At 40.8% G+C, this 23,388-nt stretch overlaps 2 protein-coding genes across 2 annotated transcripts; both read left to right on the plus strand.

Annotated features, from left to right (window-relative positions):
* The first annotated feature begins 9,287 nt into the window (after positions 1–9,287).
* On the plus strand, positions 9,288–9,932 carry LOC114280261 (uncharacterized). Its single transcript, XM_028222616.2, has one exon. It carries the CDS (start codon positions 9,288–9,290, stop codon positions 9,930–9,932), a length of 645 nt encoding a protein of 214 aa, XP_028078417.2.
* Positions 9,933–10,235: 303 nt separating this feature from the next.
* LOC145807107 (uncharacterized) lies at positions 10,236–11,659 on the plus strand. The gene is made up of 2 exons (XM_082905037.1): positions 10,236–10,959; positions 11,601–11,659. Exons 1-2 carry the CDS (start codon positions 10,236–10,238, stop codon positions 11,657–11,659), a joined length of 783 nt encoding a protein of 260 aa, XP_082761163.1.
* Positions 11,660–23,388: the final 11,729 nt, after the last annotated feature.

Genomic DNA, 23,388 nt, shown 5'->3' on the forward strand with positions numbered 1-23,388 from the left:
AATGTGTACATGCAAGTATGCAAGCAACCATGCGAGGTGAGCATGCAAACAAGCAAAGAGATAGACTTAAACATGATTAGGCAATTCTCAAACAAGCCTAAATCAGTGGCCAAAGTGCTCAAACATGGAGGCCAACACACGCATGCACATGTTAAAGGGCTAATACTTAAGCACAAAAGGGCAACTCTCAAGCACACTTGAAAGTGGCATAACATGGACAATTAGCATGTAAATTAAGCTTTGAAAATCATGCAAGAACATGGTGCCAAACCAACCCAAACAATGCAATCAAGGAATGCAAGCAAAGTCCAAGATTCAAAGCAAGCTAAAGGGGTATTGAACCACACTTAACAAGACCAAACATGGCATGAATTCAATGACCCAAAACAGAGTTTTAGCACATAAAACAAAGCCCAAAAGATTACTTAGATGGCATCTAAATGACTTGAATTCAAAAGCATGCACAATGATCAAAACATGGAGCATGCAACACAAGCCTTTGACACATCAAAGGGACCATGAAATACAAGCATACAAGCATACAAGCATACTAAGTGGACTAAAATGACATGAAAAATGGTCCTAACCCACTAAATCAAAGCAAGTAATGCATGCTATACACTCACACCCTTAAGGCCAACAAGCCAAAAATGCAAAGGGGCTATACAATGCATGCCAAAGTCGACCCAAACAACTAAGGACAGACCTTAATCATGGCAAAATAAACATGAAAGCTTCACAAAGCCAAGCCTAAAACATGCTAGAACAATGGTTTACAACCTAAGGCATGTTAAGGCAACAAAATGACATTACAAGGCATGTATGCTAAGCAAGCATGGTGTACCAAAACCAACTTAAAAAATGCTATTTCATGGCAAAATAAGCATAAATAACAGCTAAGGCATGGTCAACAAGAGCCTAAGCTAGGTGCTCCCTCGAGAGGCAAAAATGGTCCTTTTCAAGGACAACAAGGAGAGGGGGTGGCCCTCTCCTTCTTGGGACCTCAAGGCACCATCCTTACCACTGAAATCCCTCATGATTTCAGTGGTGAGGAGGCCCAAACACCAAAGTCCCGGAGCTCACACAAAATAGCACAAAACAAGGGCCAAACAAGGCTTAAGAGGGGTCAAACAACCCCAAACCTTAAAACATTGTTAACAAACTATTTAGAGGCCTTAAAAATAGAACTTTTATGTATTATATGCAAAGCCAAAAAATAGTTGCAAGATAGGTAAAAGTAGTGTGCAAAAATGGGGTAAAAAGGGACTAGTTTCTTACCCTTGAAGTCCTCCTTCACAAATGATGATCTTGTTGCCTCCTTGAGCTCAAATCCAGTCAAGAACACCAAGAACAACCCTCTGGTCCCTCAACAACCAAGAGAAGGTGTAACACTATGTGTTTGTGTACAATAGTATGGACAAACACACACTAGACACACACAAGAGAGAGATATAGAGATAGGAAATATGTATCAACCCTAACCCTAATCCAGAGCTCCCTCTGAAATTTTTTCTAACCCAAGAAGAGGGAGGAGAGCCCTCCTCTTATAGAAGTTCCCTCTTGCAAAGCTTACAAAACAAGCTTGCTAAGAGGGAAATCCCTCTATACACGTGTATGGATGGGAGCAAAGGTGGGTGCCAACTGTGAGCTGGCACAAAATATCTGCTAAAAGCAGATGAACAGTGATCGGCCATCCAAAATTGCCATTTTGACAAAATAAATGGCCGATCGGCAACAAAGAATGTCGACCGGCAATATATATTGCCGACGGCATAAAATCACTGGCCGGTGGCCTTGATCCATGGCCGGTGATGTGTGGGGATGCCTCACAAGGCATTCCCTGCCCTTCCAAGGCAAAAAACAAGTGTTTGGTGCAAAACACAAGTGTTTGGTGCAAAACCAGACACAAAACAGTTGAGTCGAGAGATCCTGAGGTAAGGCGCGCAACCGAGACCTCTGGGAACTCAAGACGAACACAAACATGGATGATCACCGAGTGTTCAAGAGGTGACGTTCAAGTCTTGAGGACGATCAAAAATGGGGTGTCTACAGTTGCCCCTCTTTGACAGAACTCGAAAGTCATAACAATGATGAGAGTGAATGTCAAAGCCCAGAGACGACCCATTTTTGACAAGGCCGAAGACTTAGACAAACATGCAAGACAAGCAAGATATGCGCCCAAAGGTAGGGGCAAAATGCAAGACAATGCACAAAGCCGAACATAACTTATGATCGTGCAAGAAACATAGGGACGTATCCCGGTGTTTCAGAAAGGTATAAGCATTGGAACGTATTCCAAATGCTCTTAACCAAAGAGGGAGGAACATAGGGACATATCCCGGTGTTTCGAAACGAATGAGAAACATAGGGACGTATTCCGGTGTTCCGGAAAAATGAGGAGAAACATAGGGACGTATCCCGGTGTTTCTTAAGGAATGACAAACATGCGGACGTATCCCGGTGTTTCGCAAGGAATGAGAAACATGAGGACGTATCCCGGTGTTTCGAAAGGAGAGAGAAGCATAGGGACGCATCCCGGTGTTTCGGAAAGGAGAAAGAAACATAGGGACGTATCTCGGAGTTTCGGAAAGGAATGAAAAACATAGGGACGTATCCCGACATTTCAGAAAAAGAGAAAGAAACATAGGGACGTATCCCGGAGTTTCGGAAAGGAATGAGAAACATAAGGACGTATCCCGAAGTTTTACAAGGAACGAGAAACATAGGGACGTATCTCGGTGTTTCGGAAGGAATGAGAAACGTAAGGACGTATCTCGAAGTTTCGCAAGGAATGAGAAACATAGGGACGTATCCCGGTGTTTTGGAAGGAATGAGAAACATAGGGACGTATCCCGGCGTTTCGGAAAAAGAGAAAGAAACATAGGGACGTATCCCAGAGTTTCGGAAAGGAATAAGAAACATAAGGACGTATCCCGAAGTTTCGCAAGGAACGAGAAACATAGGGACGTATCCCGGTGTTTCGGAAGGAATGAGAAACATAGGGACGTATCCCGGCGTTTTGGAAAAAGAGAAAGAAACATAGGGACGTATCCCGGAGTTTTGGAAAGGAATGAGAAACATAAGGACGTATCCCGATGTTTTGGAAGGAATGAGAAACATAGGGACGTATCCCGGTGTTTCAAAAAGAGAGAGAAACGTGGGGACGCATCCCAGTGTTTCGGAAAGAAGAGAGAAACGTAGGGACGTATCCCAGTGTTTCGGAAAGAAGAGAGAAACGTAAGGACGTATCTCGGCGTTTTGACAAAAGAGAAAGAAACATAGGGACGTATCCCGGTGTTTCAAAACAAGGAGAAGAAACATAGGGACGTATCCCGGTGTTTTGAAAAAAGAGAGAAGAAACATAGGGACGTATTCCGGTGTTTCAAAAAAAGAGAGTGTGCATAACAATGCAAGTGGAAAGTGCGTGACAACGCAAGTGAAAAGGTGCATGACAATGCAAATAAAATGTGCATAACAATGCAGGTGTAACAGTGTATAACAATGCTAGATAGATGTGCATAACAATGCAACGAATGGTGTGCGTAACGATGCGATAAATGTGCAACTTCAAAAGCGCATTTGAAACAAAATGCCGAATAAGGAAATACAAGCCTTAACGAGACCAAATCCAAACGTGACCTCCGATTTACCTCTCGGAAGGGTTTGTAACACACTTCGCTTGAAAAGGGTACACCCTGTTTATATTGGCGAGAGATAACATTTGCAGCTGCTTTTAATTGTTATTCTGGCTTGAAGCAGGCTTAAGCTTGGAGTAGAGGCACACTCATTCTTCGGAGCACTGACAAGGCCTGAAGAGGTACATCCGGAGTACAATCACAGAATTTGCTGAAGGTGAAACACACTCAGAGGCTTTGATTTTCCCTCTTTCCTTTTGCTTTACAGTCTGGAACTTATACAGCTTCAGATAGGCCCTAGTTTTACTGTTTTCACATGACCTGGGTTAAACCCTGCGGCTTTCAAAAGAAAAAATTCCCTTTTTTGAATAAATGTGGAGAATGACACAGCACTCTGAGCACACAACAAATCATTTTTGAAATTGAGAAAATGAGTTCTCAACCAGGTATTGAGCCTACGACTGAACACAGCGAAAAAGACTCAACAACGAAAAACAAAAGGTAAACAACCCAAACACATCGAGACACACTCGGAACGATTCAAATCCAGAATCGAGACAAAAAAAGCAAGAGACACGACACACAGACGTGTTACAAAGACGAGAGACCTCTCAGTGCACGAGGAGCCAGTTTCTCTGGGTATTGTTTCCCATCCTTTTCTCATTTGTGATTCTCACGTCACTCTGGCACTCAATCTCTGTTTTTCTGAAAAAGCCTTTTTCTCACTTTTTCTCTCAGTGCACATCTCTCTATTCTTCAATCTCTCATTTTTTATCCCTCCCCTAGGTGGTTGGTGGATAAACAAGGAGTTACGGGCTCTTGGCCCTAGCATTCTGCTAGATTCTCTTCTTCTGCTCACAACAGTGATCTTCTCCAACAGAGAGGTTGTGATGCGGCTGGATGTGCAGCAGATTTGCAATTGACATCGGTTGACGATGCTTTGCCGGGGAGTTTGGATGTGATCAGATCTGTCCAGATGAGGGAGTGGAATATCTTGATCCTTTCCAGTTTGTGCTTCGCACTTGGCTCGATACCTCGTTACTCAAAGGATGTGAGAGCTTTCTGCCCTTTTGTGGTCAGCTTCGGGGGTGCCCTTCTTGGCAGGTAGAGTGCTCTTTCTGGCAGGTATGTTGATAATAGGGGAAAGACAGGACACCTGACTCAACTGTGCCCCTAGTTCATCATTTTGACCATTTTTTGTTTTGGTTTTGTACTAAAACAATTTTGACCGATATGAGAGTTAGATTAACACACTTGTTCGATTTTTTATTTGAAATCATCCAAGTCAGGCTATGAGCACAGAAAATTTTCCTTTTTGGGGTCCAAGAAATGGTCTAGTTTTTGGAAAAGATGCAACAATTTTCAAGAAAATTAGTCAACTTCAGTAAAAATTCTCAAAAACTATTTTTGCAAACGGCCAATGCTTAACAAGCACGGAACCTACTCTTGAGACGCAAAACCTCGGATTTGGAGGAAAATTGCCCCCTTGCTCGAAGAGAGCTGCATGGCAACGGAAAGTTGCCCCTTGTTTGAACGGCACCGCAGCGCATTGAATGGCAACGGAAAGTTGCCCCTTGTTTGAATGACACCGCGGTGCATTGAATGGCAACAGAAAGTTGCCCCTTGTCTGAATGGCACAGTAGTGTATTGTAATCAGTCCTCAGAGCGATGATTGCAACCGAACTCCCGGATACAGAAAAGACAAAGATGACTAGAACCATCATGTGAAAACCCATCTTTTAATTATTCTTTAAAGAAAATTTATTAATTAATTTTGTCTACAGTCTATCTGAATTATACATTAGTGTAAAAGTTAGTTTTAAATTGACTCAAATCAATCACTAACAAGACATTATTAAGAATAATAATTTTGTGGGTGTTCAATATTTGTTGTTTATAAATTATTTTAATTATGATTCAATATAATAACTATTCTTACTAAATACCTTAGTTAAAAATCTTAGTGCGTCAATTTTCAGAAAGCCACACAAAAAAGAAAATACAAACAAACAAACCATGGGCAAACAACCCATAGTTCCTACCAAACCCACCATCTCTTAGAAATTAGGAAACCATAAAATTTAGGGAAAGCTCATTCTTAGAACTTGGAGAAAAGGAATGGAATGTTTTTGAGAAAATAAAATAATGGAAAGAATGAGAGGGAGAGAGAGATGTCTTCAATATTTATATGCATGCAAGCCTTCCTTGTGCATGCAAGCATCCGGTGAGAAAAAAAAAAGAAAAAAAAAAAGAGAGAAATCCCCAAAGCCACCAAGCTTGGTGTTAGGAGAGGAAGAAGAGTAGGAGATTAAAGAAGCCAAAATTCTCAACCATTTTGTCACTCTATTACTAAGTAAGAAAACCCTCTCAACCCTCTCATTTTGTTTTTATATAATTGAAATTTTTCATATTACGTACATTTGATACATTGTCTGAAACTGTGTTGAGAATAATCTGTCTTGAATCTGCCAGCATGTTACCCGAATTTTTAGACAATTTTATACTCAGAATTTCGAGATGATTTCTTCTATAAAGTTGTTGATAATGATGTCTAGTTTATCTAAAAAGTTTTGGAAATAATTTTTGAGCTTTCTACGAATTTATACAAATTTTTAACTAAATCTGAAACTGTGTTGAGAATAATTTGTCTTGAATCTGCCAGCATGTTACCCGAATTTTTAGACAATTTTATACTCAGAATTTCGAGATGATTTCTTCTACAACGTTGTTGATAATGATGTCTAGTTTATCCATAAATGTTTGGAAACAATTTTTGAGCTTTCTACGAATTTATACAAATTTCTAACTGAATCTGAAACTGTGAGACAGATTTTACCATGTATTTGAAAATTTATTTAAAATTCTATACTAAGCCAAATCTGATAATTTCTGACTAGAAGATGAAATTTGAGAAGTCTAGTTTCATAATAAATTCTTAGATTATGGGTTTGATCTATAAATTTAAGCATGGAATTAAAATAAGGAAATGTGACAAATCTGTATCATAAACACCCTTGGAATTTGTTTAGAATTATTTATAAGTTATTTTTGGGAAAAGCTTTCTGAAAAATAACCATAACATGTTTATTGAGTATCCTGTAGATTGATATGAATTTTAGAGTTGTATAAGTAATGTATTTATAATTTTATTTGTAAGATATATACTCTGAAAATTTTCTGGACAGAATAAAATCACCACTTTAATATTATGCTAGTCTAATTTTGTAAATCAAAAATTTGTGCATGTGTGTGTTTAGGGTTTAATTCTTGTATCTAAGTTATTATTTCATACCATGGTTTAAATAAATTGTTTATTTAAATTCTGTACTTTTATTTAGTATTGTGTGACACATGCAATATTTTATGATTGGGAATTTTAATGAGTTGGTATAACATTACTTGTGATTAAAAATTTGGAGTTATTTGTGATTAATATCAAAATTAATTGAAATGATTAACGACATATACAAAGTTAACAATTGACGGTTAATACCAGTTGTTCGGGGTGAGTCTTGGTTTAAAGACTGTACGGAATTAAGAGTTGACGGTTAACACCGGTTGTTCAGGGTAAGCCCTGGTTTTGAGAATTCTCACGTAGATTGTGTTGCGAAACTCTAAGATGGCACGGGACTTATTTGAACCCTTTTCGGTATTCGGTTTTGGAATAAGGGTGGATGTGCAGGTGGCACACAGGGAGGTTGCTTACCCCTGGCAGACCGTTTCCTTGGGGCAGACCACGGATGCCACTACTTGGGTATATAACTCCGGACGTAGGCATCCCTGGTAGTTACGGTTGGTAACACTTAAATATTTGACCAAGGGAGGGTTTCAAATTAACCGTTGCCATGCTTAGTGGTTGGTGAGTTAAATCTCTTTGGTGAGATTTCGAGTGTCACCTCAATTATTAAAATTACTGAAACTATTCTAATGGTTGTAATTTCTGTGTATAATTATATTCTTATCTCATGTTTAGAATATTATTATTTGTCTCTTAAAAAGAATGGTAGGTTGGTTACGTTTTCTTACTGTGTTGCAAAACTCATGGCATATATTTTGTTGCCCTGGCGTTTCATGCCAGATTATGTTGAAGAAGGGACTGAGGCTGAAATTGGAGCTGCTGCCAATATCGAACCTTGGCTGACTTAGAGTCAATATTTTGTCAGAATAAAATCCTGTTATCCCTTGTATTAGGATTAAACTATGTTGTGATGTTGTGTGTGAACTTGTAGTTTTATTCTGTCGTTGGACTTTGGCTTTGTAAGAACTTAAAAGTTCCTAACTAGTAGTTAAAATTTTATCTAGCAAGTTATTGTTATTTAAATCTTATGACGTTTCAAAAAAAAATTTTTTGGGGCGTCACAGCGTGGTATCAGAGCCTAGGTTTGAACCTTTGGGCCATGGGTAGGAGTTTATTATTTTTACAATTAAGAAAACCTTAAGTTAATTTGTAATTCTCGATGACCTAACTAAGTTAGAACCTTTTTATTTGTAGGATGCCAGGGTCATTAGACATTAACTCTAACGAGGAAAATTCAGTGGAAAACTATGACATAGAATCTGACCCAAGTGAAGACGTGGAAATGCCTATAGAAGACTATGAATCTGAGCTTGAGCTTGACCCTGAACCTGATCCTGAACTTGAGCCTGAACCTGAGTCTGAAGAAGTTGAAGAAGTTGTACCAATATACAACCCCCCGGAGGTTATTGTGATTGAGTCAGACACTAAGGATGAGTCTATGGAAGGCAATACCGAGGGGAACCCTGGAGATATAAAAGCCACGTTTGAGGGTTGGGATGTGCAAAACGGGTTGCAGATTGGCTCTTTTGTATATGTCAGACTTTATCCCCTCGGAGGTTGTGCTTGGAAAAATGAGAGTTGGGTGGGCACCTATATCGGACCTATCCAGATTCTAAGACAAGAGACTCCCTGGGTATATCAACTAGCCCCCTTTCTGGACGGTTTCACCGAAAGAGTGGGTGACCTTTTTGACTTTTGGAGCCTTCAGTATATCATGCCCGACCCAAGCAGAATTGTGAGGAGAGATGGGTCAGTGGACTTCAGAGACTGGAGGACCTATCGGGAGGAGCCGGTGCTACTGCTAGGGCATCGTGTGTGCGAAACTGCTATCTTCGTAAGGGTGCTATGGCGATTCATGGGACTTTTTCAAGCCACATGGGAGCCGGAAGCCCTGGTGTGGAGAGACTTTCCTTGGCTATTTTAAGGGGTCTTAAGGGAACTATAAACTAGGCTAACTGATTGTTTTGTATGCTCACATGTAAAAGAAATTGCCTAGTTTAGAATTGTGAGTGTAGGAGTTAACTCGGATTGTAGGGGCTATCTCTTGCCCGTAGTATGTTATTTAATCTTTTCCTTTGTTCTATTTGTATTTTGCTAATTGTAGCTTATCTAATCTAATTAATGAAGTTTTTTTTTTACTGTCCTTGCACATAAGTATAATAATAATACTGATAATAAATAAGTGAATAAATCACAAGAAAATCCCGTCATGCAGAATGGTTGGATGAACAAGAAATAATAACAACGGTAATGGCGATGGAGTGCCAGATGGCGATGTCGCTCGAATTATACGCGCGATTGCTGATAGGGTAGGCAATATACCACCCCGCAACCAAGATCAAAACAAATCGGAGATGATAGCAAAGTTTGAAAAGCTACGTCCCCACAAATTCCTTGGTGGATCAAACCCCCATGAAGCTGAAGCTTGGTTAAGACAAATTAAGAAGTTGCTAGATACTTCCAACATCCGAAATGAACAAGATAGAGTGACTATATCGGCATTTCAAATGGAAGGGGAAGCAGATCATTGGTGGGAAATGATCAAAAGTACTCGACAAGTAGAGACATTAACTTGGAGACAGTTCGAAGACCTGTTCATGGAAAAGTATTTTCCTAACTCGCTAAGACAAGAAATGATTCAAGAGTTCCTTCAACTGAAACAAGGAAAAATGTCAGTCGCTCAATATGCGAACCGTTTTGAAGCCCTTTCACGGTATGCTTCAGCCATAGTAGCAAATGAAGGGGATAAGGTTAGGCGATTTGAATGGGGTTTGGACACAGACATTAGAGGAAAATTGATCGCAGTACAACTCTCCACTTATGCCCAAATGGTGGATCGAGCTTTAATTGTGGAACGAGAGTTAGCAGATTCTGAACGCATTCTAAATCAGCGATCAAGGAACAACAACCAACCACGCGGAGGAGGCCCAGTCCGCAACACCAGAAACCATCCTGAGCCAGCACCTTATGCCGGAGGGATGCAGCAGCAACAAAGATAGAATCGAGGAAACCAGCAAGGAGGAAACTTTGTAAGTGAGTGGAAAGGAAGATGTTTCGGATGTGGTCAACAGGGGCATCGTCGAAGTGAGTGTCCTCAAGGAGGGAAGTATTTTATGGATCAGCGAGGGGCACAACCATACAACAAATGCCAACCAGGGCAAGGTTCTAAGCCTACTCAACATGCCCAGACCAACAAGGGGCAGCCTCAAGCCTCTAAGAATGTAGGCCGACCAAGAACACAACCATAAGGAGCTGGAAATGGAAAGAAACTGGGAGAGACTAACCAACAGGCAGTAGGAAGAATGTATGCTCTCCAAGAAGAAGAAGATGTTGATAACCCATTAGTAATTCAAGGTATGTTAATCCTTATGAATTCTTGGGTTAAAGTATTATTTGATTCTGGAGCTTTGCATTCTTTTATATCCACTGCATGTGTGACAAGTTTGGGTTTAAAGCCAGAAGCGTTAGAGATAGCTATGAGTGTCGCTTCACCCTTAGGAGGTCAAACCCGAGTAACTCTAGTATGTAAATCTTGCGAGCTAGAAATCTCCGGTTCACATTTGATCTGTGATCTAAGAGTTATGGATATGTCGGATTTTGATGTCATCCTAGGAATGGACTGGTTGTCAGTTCATCGAGCCATTATTGATTGTTACTGTAAGACAGTGACAGCATCCTCCCTTAACGGCACGAAAGTCCAATTTAAAGGGGATAGACAAGATTCTCTAACTCCAACGTGTCGCAAGTCGCGATGGCATGATCAAATAACTGGATGGTTGGCGAGCCTAATTTTGGAAGACGAAAATCGAGAGGATCCAGGATTACCCTATGTGGTGTGCGAGTACGCTGACGTTTTCCCTGACGAATTACCAGGATTACCTCCAAAACGAGATGCAGATTTCACGATTGAGCTTCAACCCGGAACTTCACCGATTTCAATAGCACCACATCGTATGGCGCCAGCTGAACTTCGAGAATTGAAGGAGCAGTTGCAAGAACTGTTGAGTAAGAAGTTCATCAGACCAAGTACGTCCCCTTGGGGAGCGCCAGCATTATTCGCAAAGAAGAAGGATGGAACCTTAAGATTGTGTATCGATTATCGACAACTAAATCGAGCCACCATTAAAAATCGATATCCCTTACCCAGAATTGATGACTTGTTTGATCAATTAAGAGGTTCAAAATGTTTTTCCAAAATTGACCTTAGGTCGGGATACCACCAACTTCGTGTTAGAGGAGAAGATATACCCAAAACTGCATTTCGAACCCGTTATGGCCACTATGAGTTTGTGGTAATGCCATTTGGTTTGACAAATGCTCCTGGGGTATTCATGAGTTTAATGAAGAAAATTTTTACCCCCTATTTAGACCAATTTGTGGTAGTATTCATTGATGATATTTTGATATACTCACGATCGGAGGAAGACCACGAGCAACATCTGAGGACCGTTTTGCAAATTCTAAGAGAAAACCAATTGTATGCTAAAGCTAGCAAATGTGAATTTTGGCTAAAGGAAGTAAAGTTCTTAGGTCATGTTGTATCTAAATCAGGGATATCAGTGGATCCTGCTAAAGTAGAAGCAGTGATGGGGTGGAAACAACCTAAGAATACGTTTGAGATTCGTAGTTTCTTGGGATTAGCAGGTTATTATAGGAGATTCATTCAGGATTTCTCCAAATTAGCCAAGCCGATGACACGCCTAACGCAAAAAGGAGTAAAGTTTGAATGGAACGAAGCGTGTGAACAGTCATTTCAAGAACTCAAGAAGAGACTGACAAGCACTCCTATATTAGTCATACCCGAACGTGACGTTGGGTACACTGTTTATTGTGATGCCTCTAAGGAAGGGTTAGGTAGTGTGTTAATGCAAAACGGGAAGGTAGTAGCTTACGGATCAAGACAATTGAAGAATCATGAGAAAAATTATCCTACTCACGATCTGGAGTTGGCAGCTGTGGTCTATGCACTTAAGACTTGGCGACATTACCTTTATGGCGAAAAATTTGAGATATTTACCGATCACAAAAGCTTGAAGTACTTGTTCACACAAAGAGATTTGAACATGAGGCAGAGACGCTGGATGGAGTACCTTGAAGATTACCAATTTACCTTGTCTTATCATCCCGGAAAGGCTAATGTTGTAGCAGATGCACTAAGTTGAAAGACAAGAGAGATTGTAGCCAACATATCAATTAAAGAATGGGAAATGGTAAGCACTGTGAATGAGTTTAAGTTACAACCAGAGACTCAGAATGGGAGGGGTAGGTTGTTTACAATAGTTACAACACCCCAACTTCTTACCAAAGTGTTGGAAGCCCAAAGGTTTGATCAGGAGGCCAACTCCATCAAGGCTCGATTAGTGTCCGGGGAATCTTCACCAGATTGGACGCTCCATCAAGATGGTAGTTTAAGGTATTTAGGTAGAATTTTTGTGCCAAACATCGAACAATTAAGAGAGGAAGTACTTAAAGAATTTCACCATTCGGTTTTTGCGGTTCATCCGGGAGGAAATAAGATGTACCAGGATCTTAAGCGACAGTATTGGTGGAGTGGAATGAAGAAGGACGTTGCTCAATTCGTATCTAAGTGCTTGACGTGTCAGCAAGTGAAGGCAGAACATCAAAGGCCGGCAGGGAAACTCCAACCTTTACCAATACCTAAGTGGAAATGGGAACACATAACAATGGATTTTGTAACGAGATTACCCCGATCGCCGCAAGGCCATGATGCAATTTGGGTGGTGGTTGATCGATTAACTAAGACGGCACATTTCCTACCAATAGGACCAGCAGGCACACTCGAATCTTTAAGTCGATTATTTATTCGAGAAATCATTAGATTGCACGGAGTACCAGTCTCAATAGTGTCAGATCGTGATTCTCGTTTTACGTCACAGTTCTGGCAAAGTCTGCAAAAGGCCTTGGGTACAGAGTTGTGTTTTAGTACAGCCTTTCACCCTCAAACTGACGGTCAATCGGAAAGAACAATTCAGACTTTAAAAGACATGCTTCGAGCTTGTGTGATGGACTTTAAAGGTAGTTGGGAGAAATATTTACCACTAGTCGAATTCTCTTACAATAACAGTTTTCAAGCAAGTATTGGTATGGCACCGTATGAAGCTTTGTACGGACGGCCTTGCCGATCACCAATATGTTGGACAGAAGTCGGAGAAGCACCTCTTTTAGAGCCAGAGTTAGTTCAGGAAACTACCGAGAAGGTGAAACTAATTAGGCAAAGGCTTGAGACCGCTCAGAGTAGGCAGAAAAGCTATGCAGATCAAAGGAGAAGACCTTTAGCATTTAAAGTTGGAGATCATGTGTTTCTGAAAATACAGCCTCGCCGAGGAGTTGTTCGTTTCGTAAAGAAGGGAAAGTTGTCACCTCGCTTCATAGGGCCTTTCGAAATTTTGGACAAAATAGAAGAAGTGGCGTACCGTTTGGCTCTACCGCCTCAACTGGCTGGAGTACATAATGTTTTCCACGTCTCTATGCTACGGAAATACGAGCCACACCCATCTCACATCATCAATTAGGAGGAAATTAATCTTGATGAAGACGTGACATTTGAAGAAAAGCCTGTCAAGATTTTAGATCGTCGTTAGAAGAAATTACGAGGCAAAACTATACCATTGGTTCGAGTTCTCTGGAGACATCGTGGGACGAAAGAGTCAACGTGGGAGCGAGAAGATATGATACGTATCAATTACCCTCAACTATTCGAGTCTAAAGGTACGAATTAATTTCGAGGACGAAATTTTCTTTTAGGAGGGTAGATTGTGAAAACCCATCTTTTAATTATTCTTTAAAGAAAATTTATTAATTAATTTTGTCTACAGTCTATCTGAATTATACATTAGTGTAAAAGTTAGTTTTAAAGTGACTCAAATCAATCACTAACAAGACATTATTAAGAATAATAATTTTGTGGGTATTCAATATTTGTTGTTTATAAATTATTTTAATTATGATTCAATATAATAACTATTCTTACTAAATACCTTAGTTAAAAATCTTAGTGCGTCAATTTTCAGAAAGCCACACAAAAAAGAAAATACAAACAAACAAACCATGGGCAAACAACCCATAGTTCCTACCAAACCCACCATCTCTTAGAAATTAGGAAACCATAAAATTTAGGGAAAGCTCATTCTTAGAACTTGGAGAAAAGGAATGGAATGTTTTTGAGAAAATAAAATAATGGAAAGAATGAGAGGGAGAGAGAGATGTCTTCAATATTTATATGCATGCAAGCCTTCCTTGTGCATACAAGCATCCGGTGAGAAAAAAAAAAAGAAAAAAAAAAAGAGAGAAATCCCCAAAGCCACCAAGCTTGGTGTTAGGAGAGGAAGAAGAGTAGGAGATTAAAGAAGCCAAAATTCTCAACCATTTTGTCACTCTATTACTAAGTAAGAAAACCCTCTCAACCCTCTCATTTTGTTTTTATATAATTGAAATGTTTCAGATTACGTGCATTTGATACATTGTCTGAAACTGTGTTGAGAATAATCTGTCTTGAATCTGCCAGCATGTTACCCGACTTTTTAGACAATTTTATACTCAGAATTTCGAGATGATTTCTTCTATAAAGTTGTTGATAATGATGTCTAGTTTATCTAGAAATTTTTGGAAATAATTTTTGAGCTTTCTACGAATTTATACAAATTTTTAACTAAATCTGAAACTGTGTTGAGAATAATCTATCTTGAATCTGCCAGCATGTTACCCGAATTTTTAGACAATTTTATACTCAGAATTTCGAGATGATTTCTTCTACAAAGTTGTTGATAATGATGTCTAGTTTATCCAGAAAGTTTTGAAAACAATTTTTGAGCTTTCTACGAATTTATACAAATTTCTAACTGAATCTGAAACTGTGTGAGAGATTTTACCATGTATTTGAAAATTTATTTAAAATTCTATACTAAGCCAAATCTGATAATTTCTGACTAGAAGATGAAATTTGAGAAGTCTAGTTTCATAATAAATCCTTAGATTATGGGTTTGATCTATAAATTTAAGCATGGAATTAAAATAAGGAAATGTGACAAATCTGTGTCATAAACACCCTTGGAATTTGTTTAGAATTATTTATAAGTTATTTTTGGGAAAAGCTTTCTGAAAAATAACCATAACATGTTTATTGAGTATCCTGTAGATTGATATGAATTTTAGAGTTGTATAAGTAATGTATTTATAATTTTATTTGTAAGATATATACTCTGAAAATTTTCTGGACAGAATAAAATCACCACTTTAATATTATGCTAGTCTAATTTTGTAAATCAAAAATTTGTGCATGTGTGTGTTTAGGGTTTAATTCTTGTATCTAAGTTATTATTTCATACCATGGTTTAAATAAATTGTTTATTTAAATTCTGTACTTTTATTTAGTATTGTGTGACACATGTAATATTTTATGATTGGGAATTTTAATGAGTTGGTATAACATTACTTGTGATTAAAAATTTGGAGTTATTTGTGATTAATATCAAAATTAACTGAAATGATTAACGACATATACAAAGTTAACAATTGACGGTTAATACCAGTTGTTCGGGGTGAGTCTTGGTTTAAAGACTGTACGGAATTAAGAGTTGACGGTTAACACCGGTTGTTCAGGGTGAGCCCTGGTTTTGAGAATTCTCACGTAAATTGTGTTGTGAAACTCTAAGATGGCACGGGACTTATTTGAACCCTTTTCGGTATTCGGTTTTGGAATAAGGGTGGATGTGCAGGTGGCACACAGGGAGGTTGCTTACCCCTGGCAGACCGTTTCCTTGGGGCAGACCACGGATGCCACTACTTGGGTATATAACTCCGGACGTGGGCATCCCTGGTAGTTACGATTGGTAACACTTAAATATTTGACCAAGGGAGGGTTTCAAATTAACCGTTGCCATGCTTAGTGGTTGGTGAGTTAAATCTCTTTGGTGAGATTTCGAGTGTCACCTCAATTATTAAAATTACTGAAACTATTCTAATGGTTGTAATTTCTGTGTATAATTATATTGTTATCTCATGTTTAGAATATTATTATTTGTCTCTTAAAAAGAATGGTAGGTTGGTTACGTTTTCTTACTGTGTTGCAAAACTCATGGCATATATTTTGTTGCCCTGGCGTTTCATGCCAGATTATGTTGAAGAAGGGACTGAGGCTGAAATTGGAGCTGCTGCCAATATCGAACCTTGGCTGACTTAGAGTCAATATTTTGTCAGAATAAAATCCTGTTATCCCTTGTATTAGGATTAAACTATGTTGTGACGTTGTGTGTGAACTTGTAGTTTTATTCTGTCGTTGGACTTTGGCTTTGTAAGAACTTAAAAGTTCCTAACTAGTAGTTAAAATTTTATCTAGCAAGTTATTGTTATTTAAATCTTATGACGTTTCAAAAAAAAAAAAATTGGGGCGTCACACATCACATGGACACAGTTGAATTTGAAGTATTTTACGGCTGGACTTCAGAATGAAGTTGCCTACGTATCCCAAAGATGGGAATCAAGTCTCACGTAGTTCGGGGTAAGGTACACTCGGGTATTATCCTCTCCTTTTTAGGCTCTAACTTTTGCCAAGGCGCCTGTTGCGGGTTTTCGACCTTGCGAGCTTTGTTCTTCTTTTCTTTTCAATTTTTTTCATTTCTTTTTCTCTTCTATTTTTTTTTTCATTTTTTTTTCTTTCTTTTTTTTCTTTTCTTTTGCATTTTTTTTTGCTTTTTTTTTTGTATTTTTCTCTTGCTCTAACTTTTGCCTGGGTTGCCCTTCCGGGTTTTCGGCCCAGCGAGCCTCTCAAAGGGTAAAAGTGTAACAAGTCCATGCCAAATGGTTTTAGGGTTTTGAAGCCATCCGTATCCAGGAGAGTGGCTGTTGTATTGATTTACTGAAGGATCCATCTTCGGCTCTTCGAGCATATCTGACATTTTTGCCCCTAGTTTGAGGGGGGGCTTCTGATCTAGCTTTACAAGCTTCCTTTGATCTGATCTTCTTGATCTGACTTTGGTGCCTCTTGTTCGAGGGCTGCTTCAAAATGGCCACACAGGCCTCACGTTGTTGTTGACCATTGAACGTTCTGAACTCAGGTTCAAGGTTTGAAAGTGAGGGGTCGAATCTCGAGGCTAAGAGCGATCCTAAGCTGCACAATCTCAAGAGCGATCCCACACAAGTCTTCGCAGGACCGCGCAAAATATTTTTTGAAATTTTTTAAGAAAGCGACAAATCGCTCGCACCGAAGACAGTGTAGAACCAATCTGGATCAAGCCAGGGTCCTTCTCAGTACTCACATTAACAAGCATGATCTCAATCATTAAGGGCTTAGCATGCCTCTCTTTCTCTCAATTGATCAAGTTTTGCAAAACCTGAGGAATTCCTTCCTCTTCGTTTTTATCACAATGTTTCGAAAAAAGTTTTGAAAAACTTAGGTCATTACAATGGCTTCAAAGGCACAGAAAAGGCAAGCGAAGAGCACTGTCATTTCATTCAAACTTCTGGCACAACTGGCACACGGCAGAAGCAAACACAAGAGTGTGAAAATCACTGCTGTTCCATTCAAATCTGTTGGCATAACTGGCTCCAAGGCAGAAACAGACTCAAAAGAAAGCAAAAAGACAAACACAAAACAAGATAGTGATGTCCGAGGTAACACCCCCGGAATCACCCGACTCCTACACAATAGGACTGACTCGATACGACAAGACAGACCTCGAAACAAAAGGACTAACTCAAAACAGACTCAAAACAACACAACAAGACTGACCCAATACCTAAGTCAGAATGTACAAAACTAGCATTCACAAATGATCAAAATAGTGCGTGCCATACACCACATCTGGAGTAAACTGAGTGCCGCCCGCTGGTGGTCCAACCTCTGATCACATCACATTATCCCCCCACAAGTTCACTGATCAAGTGCCAATAGACTTTGTAGAGCTTGGTGCGACGATGACCTCATTATCGATCAGATTTTGTATCTCGTGGCGAAGACGGACACAACTGTTGGTGTCATGACCGGTTTGTTGATGGAAGACACAGTACTTAGCCGGGTCATGCTTTGCAGGGAGAGGATCGGGTAGGGGCCGTTGTTCTAACGGTTTCAGATGTCCTTTCCTGAGTAGGACCCCTAGAGCTTTAAACAAAGGCATAAAGAGTGGGGTGAAAACCCTCTTGCCTCGGGGTAGATAGTCCGAAGTTCGGGGGTTTGAAGTGGATGCACCAACAAAAGGGGTGGCTGCTCTTGGTGTGGTGGTGGCAACCATGCCCACGTCTGAGGTCCTAGCAACTGTGTCACCACCGGTGGTCGCATTTGAACTGCGGGAAAATAGCCTCCTAGGCTGTTCCTTCTCCTGGTCAATGAGGCCCTGCTTCATAGCGTCCTCGATCTGTACTCCCATCTCATGCAAATCTGAAAAGGTAGGGAAGGGGAGCACGATCATTTTCTGCATTAGTTTGGGCTGGAGGTTACGCACAACCATCCGTATTTGATCCTTATCCGTTGGCCTAACGGTCATCATTGAGGCCTTGGCCCTCCAACGGGCCACGAATTCTTAGAAGCTCTCCTTTGGCTCTTGGCGGGTGACTTCAAGATCACGAGTTGTGACCTTAATCTGTACGTTATAGGAGTATTGATCACTGAAGGCCTCAGCCATCTCTTCCTAATTCTGTTTCACAGAGTTCTCCAATTTTGCATACCAGATTGCGGCTATCCCAGACAGGGTCCGGCCAAACAATGATAGCTTCTTTAATCTGGTGAGGCCCATCAGCCTTAGTATGTCTGAAAATAGTCTCAGGTGCACCATGGGGTCCCCGGACCCATCGAAACGGTCAATATGCAGCATTTTGAATCTGTCAGGCAGCGTCACAGCCGAGTCTGTATACCCGTCTTCAATGTCAGGAATGGAGTGGGCCCCTTGAGACTTCTTGACCAATTTCTCAAGCTTGCTCACTTTCAATGCTGTGGGGTCTGTCTTGATATCAAAGGGGGGGTCTGGTAGGTTGGTGGGTGTTTTAGATAGCTGGGGTAGAACCGGGGGCGGAGCTGGCCCTGTCGGAATGTCCGTATCTTCCTGGACATTAGTTGTCTCCCCGAGTGTTGGAACTCTTGGTGGGGGAGGAGCCTGGTGTGAAGTAGATACTCCAGTTTGCTGCTCTAACCTGGCAATTGTCTCTGCCTGTTGGGCTATGACCACAGCCTGTTGCTTGGCGAATTCTGCTTGACGGACAGTGTTTTGCTGCATGGCTTTTATACTATCCTGGAGTTGGCGCACCATCTCTTCCAGACTCAATATATTGTTCCGATCTAACTGAGCAACCGGTATACCTTCCTGAGGTAAAAACAGATATCTTAACCCAACTGCGCACAGGTGAGATGGATAATGACTGCTGATCCGAAGACTGATGATCTGTGCCTGGCTGGCCTTTTTACCCTGTCTCTGGCAAAGGAGCACTGATTGCCCTTGAACTGAATCTCTGACCTGACAAAGTCTATCAGCACAAGTCCGATGAACCTCAGGAGATATCGGAGCCTTCTGAAGCTATGGTTCCAGGACTACCTAGCAAAAGGGAAAACAGAGAGCATCTCAGCCTGATTTCACCATAACCCATATGAGCAGAGCTGAATGACTGGCCCTGACAGAATTCTGCCCAAAATTTTGCCTGTAAATTGATACCCTCAGGTAAACTGAATCCCAAAATACTGAACTGGTGCCCGCAGGCCTGATGCCCAAACTCGCAAACTGATACACGCATTCCCTGTAGAGACGCACTCTAAAGCACATAGCAGATAAGTGAGAGCCAAAACACCCCTATGTTGGGGTAGGGTTTCCCTGTCCTATTTTGTCAGGAGCTAGGGTTTCACTACGCACACAACGGTTTCAAACAACCTATAATCGGGTAAGCAACCTGTCCTACCTTGGAATGGTCACTATGAATCCGAATATGCACTAGGTCGAACGGTCGAAAACGGTGCCCTGGTAAAAACCGAGGTTTGTGTTCCCATACTGTCAGAGCCCATAACCAGTCAGCCTTATGGTCCTGCCTTGACAAGACAAGCCTCCGGCAAACCATTCTGGAATGGCAGATGGCAAACATGGTGTCCTAGGCGCACCAATGCAAATGCAATGCAAAGAGACACATAAATAAAATCAAAACAGGATATCATGAGTTCGAGTTAAGCTCTCTAAATCCCCAGCAGAGTCGCCAGAAACTGTAGACGCTCCCGTGTGAGGCCCTCGTGCTACAGTTCGGACTCGATTTGTGTCACGGTCCTTAATCTGAACCAAAGAGTCCAAATCCGGCAAATCGTTTTGAGAAAACAGATTTTTAGAAAAGAAGTGCCAAACATGGACTGCTTTGCCAGATACAAAGTCGCCACCTAAATATTTTTCATGGGGGAATTTAGGAAACCCTGACTCGGTGCCAAAGGCCACGTGTCCGTCATCACCAAAGTTGCCTCGGCTCGGGAGCTTGGGTACGATTGGGGAAGGTCAGCTATGAGCACCCCCTCTCTCCCGATCTGAAGATCGGCCTCTACTAACCATGATATCTAATTTTGAAAACGTTATGTGTTCTTATCCCGATTATTAGCCTAGAATTACTATGTTATGCGCACAGCACAAAAGTATAGACTAGATTGCCTAATTTGGGAATAAGCATTGCATATCCGTTTGTTTTGGAAAAATATTTTGGAATTTGCTACTCGCAAGTAGGCTAAAACACGGATTTCAATGAGCTATTCCAACTCAGACAATCCAACTTTCACCCACAGGCATTCAAGCAGTTATATCACATAAGTAGCTAGCCTCATGGAAATCATGCTATCATGGCAACACTCACACGCATACAAGGATGCTAAAACATAAATACTTACATCGTACTCCGTGCCAAAACAAAGAACTCGTTAGCAATCAATGCATGATCCAAGTCCATGTTTAAATGTCTAATGCAACGCATACGGAATGTCACTAGAGTAGGCTCGGCTAGTCTATGAATGACATGTGAAAATGCACAAGTAGCATGTATTCAAGTTAGATTTGAAATACTAATGCAGTTAGCATGATGCGCCGAGCCCGATGCATGCAATACTGATGAATGATGCACGCATACATAACATAAGGTATGCTAAATTAAACATGACCTATTACTAACCATCAAAGCAGGTAAGTAAAAGGGAGAAAGAAGTGGGAGTTGGAAGGCACGCACACAAATTAATTATTACAGACCAACTAAATTAATTAAACAAATTAATTAATTTAAGAAAGCAAGAAAAAGGGCCTCGGGAAGAGGGCTCAATGCACGCGTGCTCGGGTCTTGCTCGGAAGTCCACTGCCATGCGTAGGCTGCCTCTATTTTCCCTGCTCTGCCCCTCTGAAAACTGCCAAAGTCTCAGAATTGCTTCCCTGGACATTGGGAGACACCACCAGCTGAGGAGAATGGCCACCGGCTGAGGAGAATGGCCACCGGCTGTTGATGAAGCTATCGGCCACGGATTTATGGTCGGTTGGCACTGAACACTGCTGGTCGGCCAAGAATGTCTGCAGAACCTGCAATTGACACCAGCAGAGGGCAAGGCACAGCATGGCAATGCATTTCAAGCAATGTATGCACCGACCATATCCCTTATCATGTTTATGACTCAAAGGGACATGGTCCTTGGTTCTCGGACCATCAAGCGCGCATTTCAATGCGTGATAGCCCAAGAGACCAAGTTGTGTATTTTTCATTTCAAATGTAATGCAATGCACATAGTCAAACCAAGGGGCTTCTACCTCTATCATGACTCACTTCAAGAGGTGAGGCAATGCATGCACAATGCAATGCAACCTAGGCATGCGAGCTAAGGATGCAACATGGCAATGCAATGTGTACATGCAAGTATGCAAGCAACCATGCGAGGTGAGCATGCAAACAAGCAAAGAGATGGACTTAAACATGATTAGGCAATTCTCAAACAAGCCTAAATCAGTGGCCAAAGTGCTCAAACATGGAGGCCAACACACGCGCACACACATGCACATGTTAAAGGGCTAATACTTAAGCACAAAAGGGCAACTCTCAAGCACACTTGAAAGAGGCATAACATGGACAATTAGCATGTAAATTAAGCTTTGAAAATCATGCAAGAACATGGTGCCAAACCAACCCAAACAATGCAATCAAGGTATGCAAGAAAAGTCCAAGATTCAAAGCAAGCTAAAGGGGTATTGAACCACACTTAACAAGACCAAACATGGCATGAATTCAATGACCCAAAACAGAGTTTTAGCACATAAAACAAAGCCCAAAAGATTACTTAGATGGCATCTAAATGACTTGAATTCAAAAGCATGCACAATGATCAAAACATGGAGCATGCAACACAAGCCTTTGACACATCAAAGGGACCATGAAATACAAGCATACAAGCATACTAAGTGGACTGAAATGACATGAAAAATGGTCCCAACCCACTAAATCAAAGCAAGTAATGCATGCTATAGACTCACACCCTTAAGGCCAACAAGCCAAAAATGCAAAGGGGTTATACAATGCATGCCAAAGTCGACCCAAACAACTAAGGACAGACCTTAATCATGGCAAAATAAACATGAAAGCTTCACAAAGCCAAGCCTAAAACATGCTAGAACAATGGTTTACAACCTAAGGCATGTTAAGGCAACAAAATGGCATTACAAGGCATGTATGCTAAGCAAGCATGGTGTACCAAAACCAACTTAAAACAATGCTATTTCATGGCAAAATAAGCATAAATAACAGCTAAGGCATGGTCAACAAGAGCCTAAGCTAGGTGCTCCCTCAAGAGGCAAAAATGGTCCTTTTCAAGGACAACAAGGAAAGGGGGTGGCCCTCTCCTTCTTGGGACCTCAAGGTACCATCCTTACCACTAAAATCCCTCATGATTTCAGTGGTGAGGAGGCCCAAACACCAAAGTCCCGGAGCTCACACAAAATAGCACAAAACAAGGGCCAAACAAGGCTTAAGAGGGGTCAAACAATCCCAAACCTTAAAACACTCTTAACAAACTATTTAGAGGCCTTAAAAACAGAACTTTTATGTATTATATGCAAAGCCAAAAAGTAGTTTCAAGATAGGTAAAAGTAGTGTGCAAAAATAGGGTAAAAAGGGACTAGTTTCTTACCCTTGAAGTCCTCCTTCACAAATGATGATCTTGTTTCCTCCTTGAGCTCAAATCCAGTCAAGAACACCAAGAACAACCCTCTGGTCCCTCAACAACCAAGAGAAGGTGTAACACTATGTGTTTGTGTGCAATAGTATGGACAAACACACACTAGACACACACAAGAGAGAGATATAGAGATAGGAAATATGTATCAACCCTAACCCTAATCCAGAGCTCCCTCTGAAATTTTTTCTAACCCTATAAGCGGGAGGAGAGCCCTCCTCTTATAGAAACTCCCTCTTGCAAAGCTTACAAAACAAGCTTGCTAAGAGGGAAATCCCTCCATACAC

This window comes from Camellia sinensis, chromosome 14 (assembly GCF_055761805.1).
Source record: "Camellia sinensis isolate YWXY chromosome 14, ASM5576180v1, whole genome shotgun sequence".
NCBI lineage: Eukaryota > Viridiplantae > Streptophyta > Magnoliopsida > Ericales > Theaceae > Camellia > Camellia sinensis.

Bases quoted from the DNA above. Each gene is read 5' to 3' on its own strand.
- LOC145807107 (XM_082905037.1), top strand. From the start codon at position 10,236: ATGTATGCTCTCCAAGAAGAAGAAGATGTTGATAACCCATTAGTAATT. The intron at 10,960-11,600 runs GTACGTCCCCTT...AGATTCATTCAG, and splicing joins TAAGAAGTTCATCAGACCAA to GATTTCTCCAAATTAGCCAA.
- LOC114280261 (XM_028222616.2), top strand. From the start codon at position 9,288: ATGATAGCAAAGTTTGAAAAGCTACGTCCCCACAAATTCCTTGGTGGA.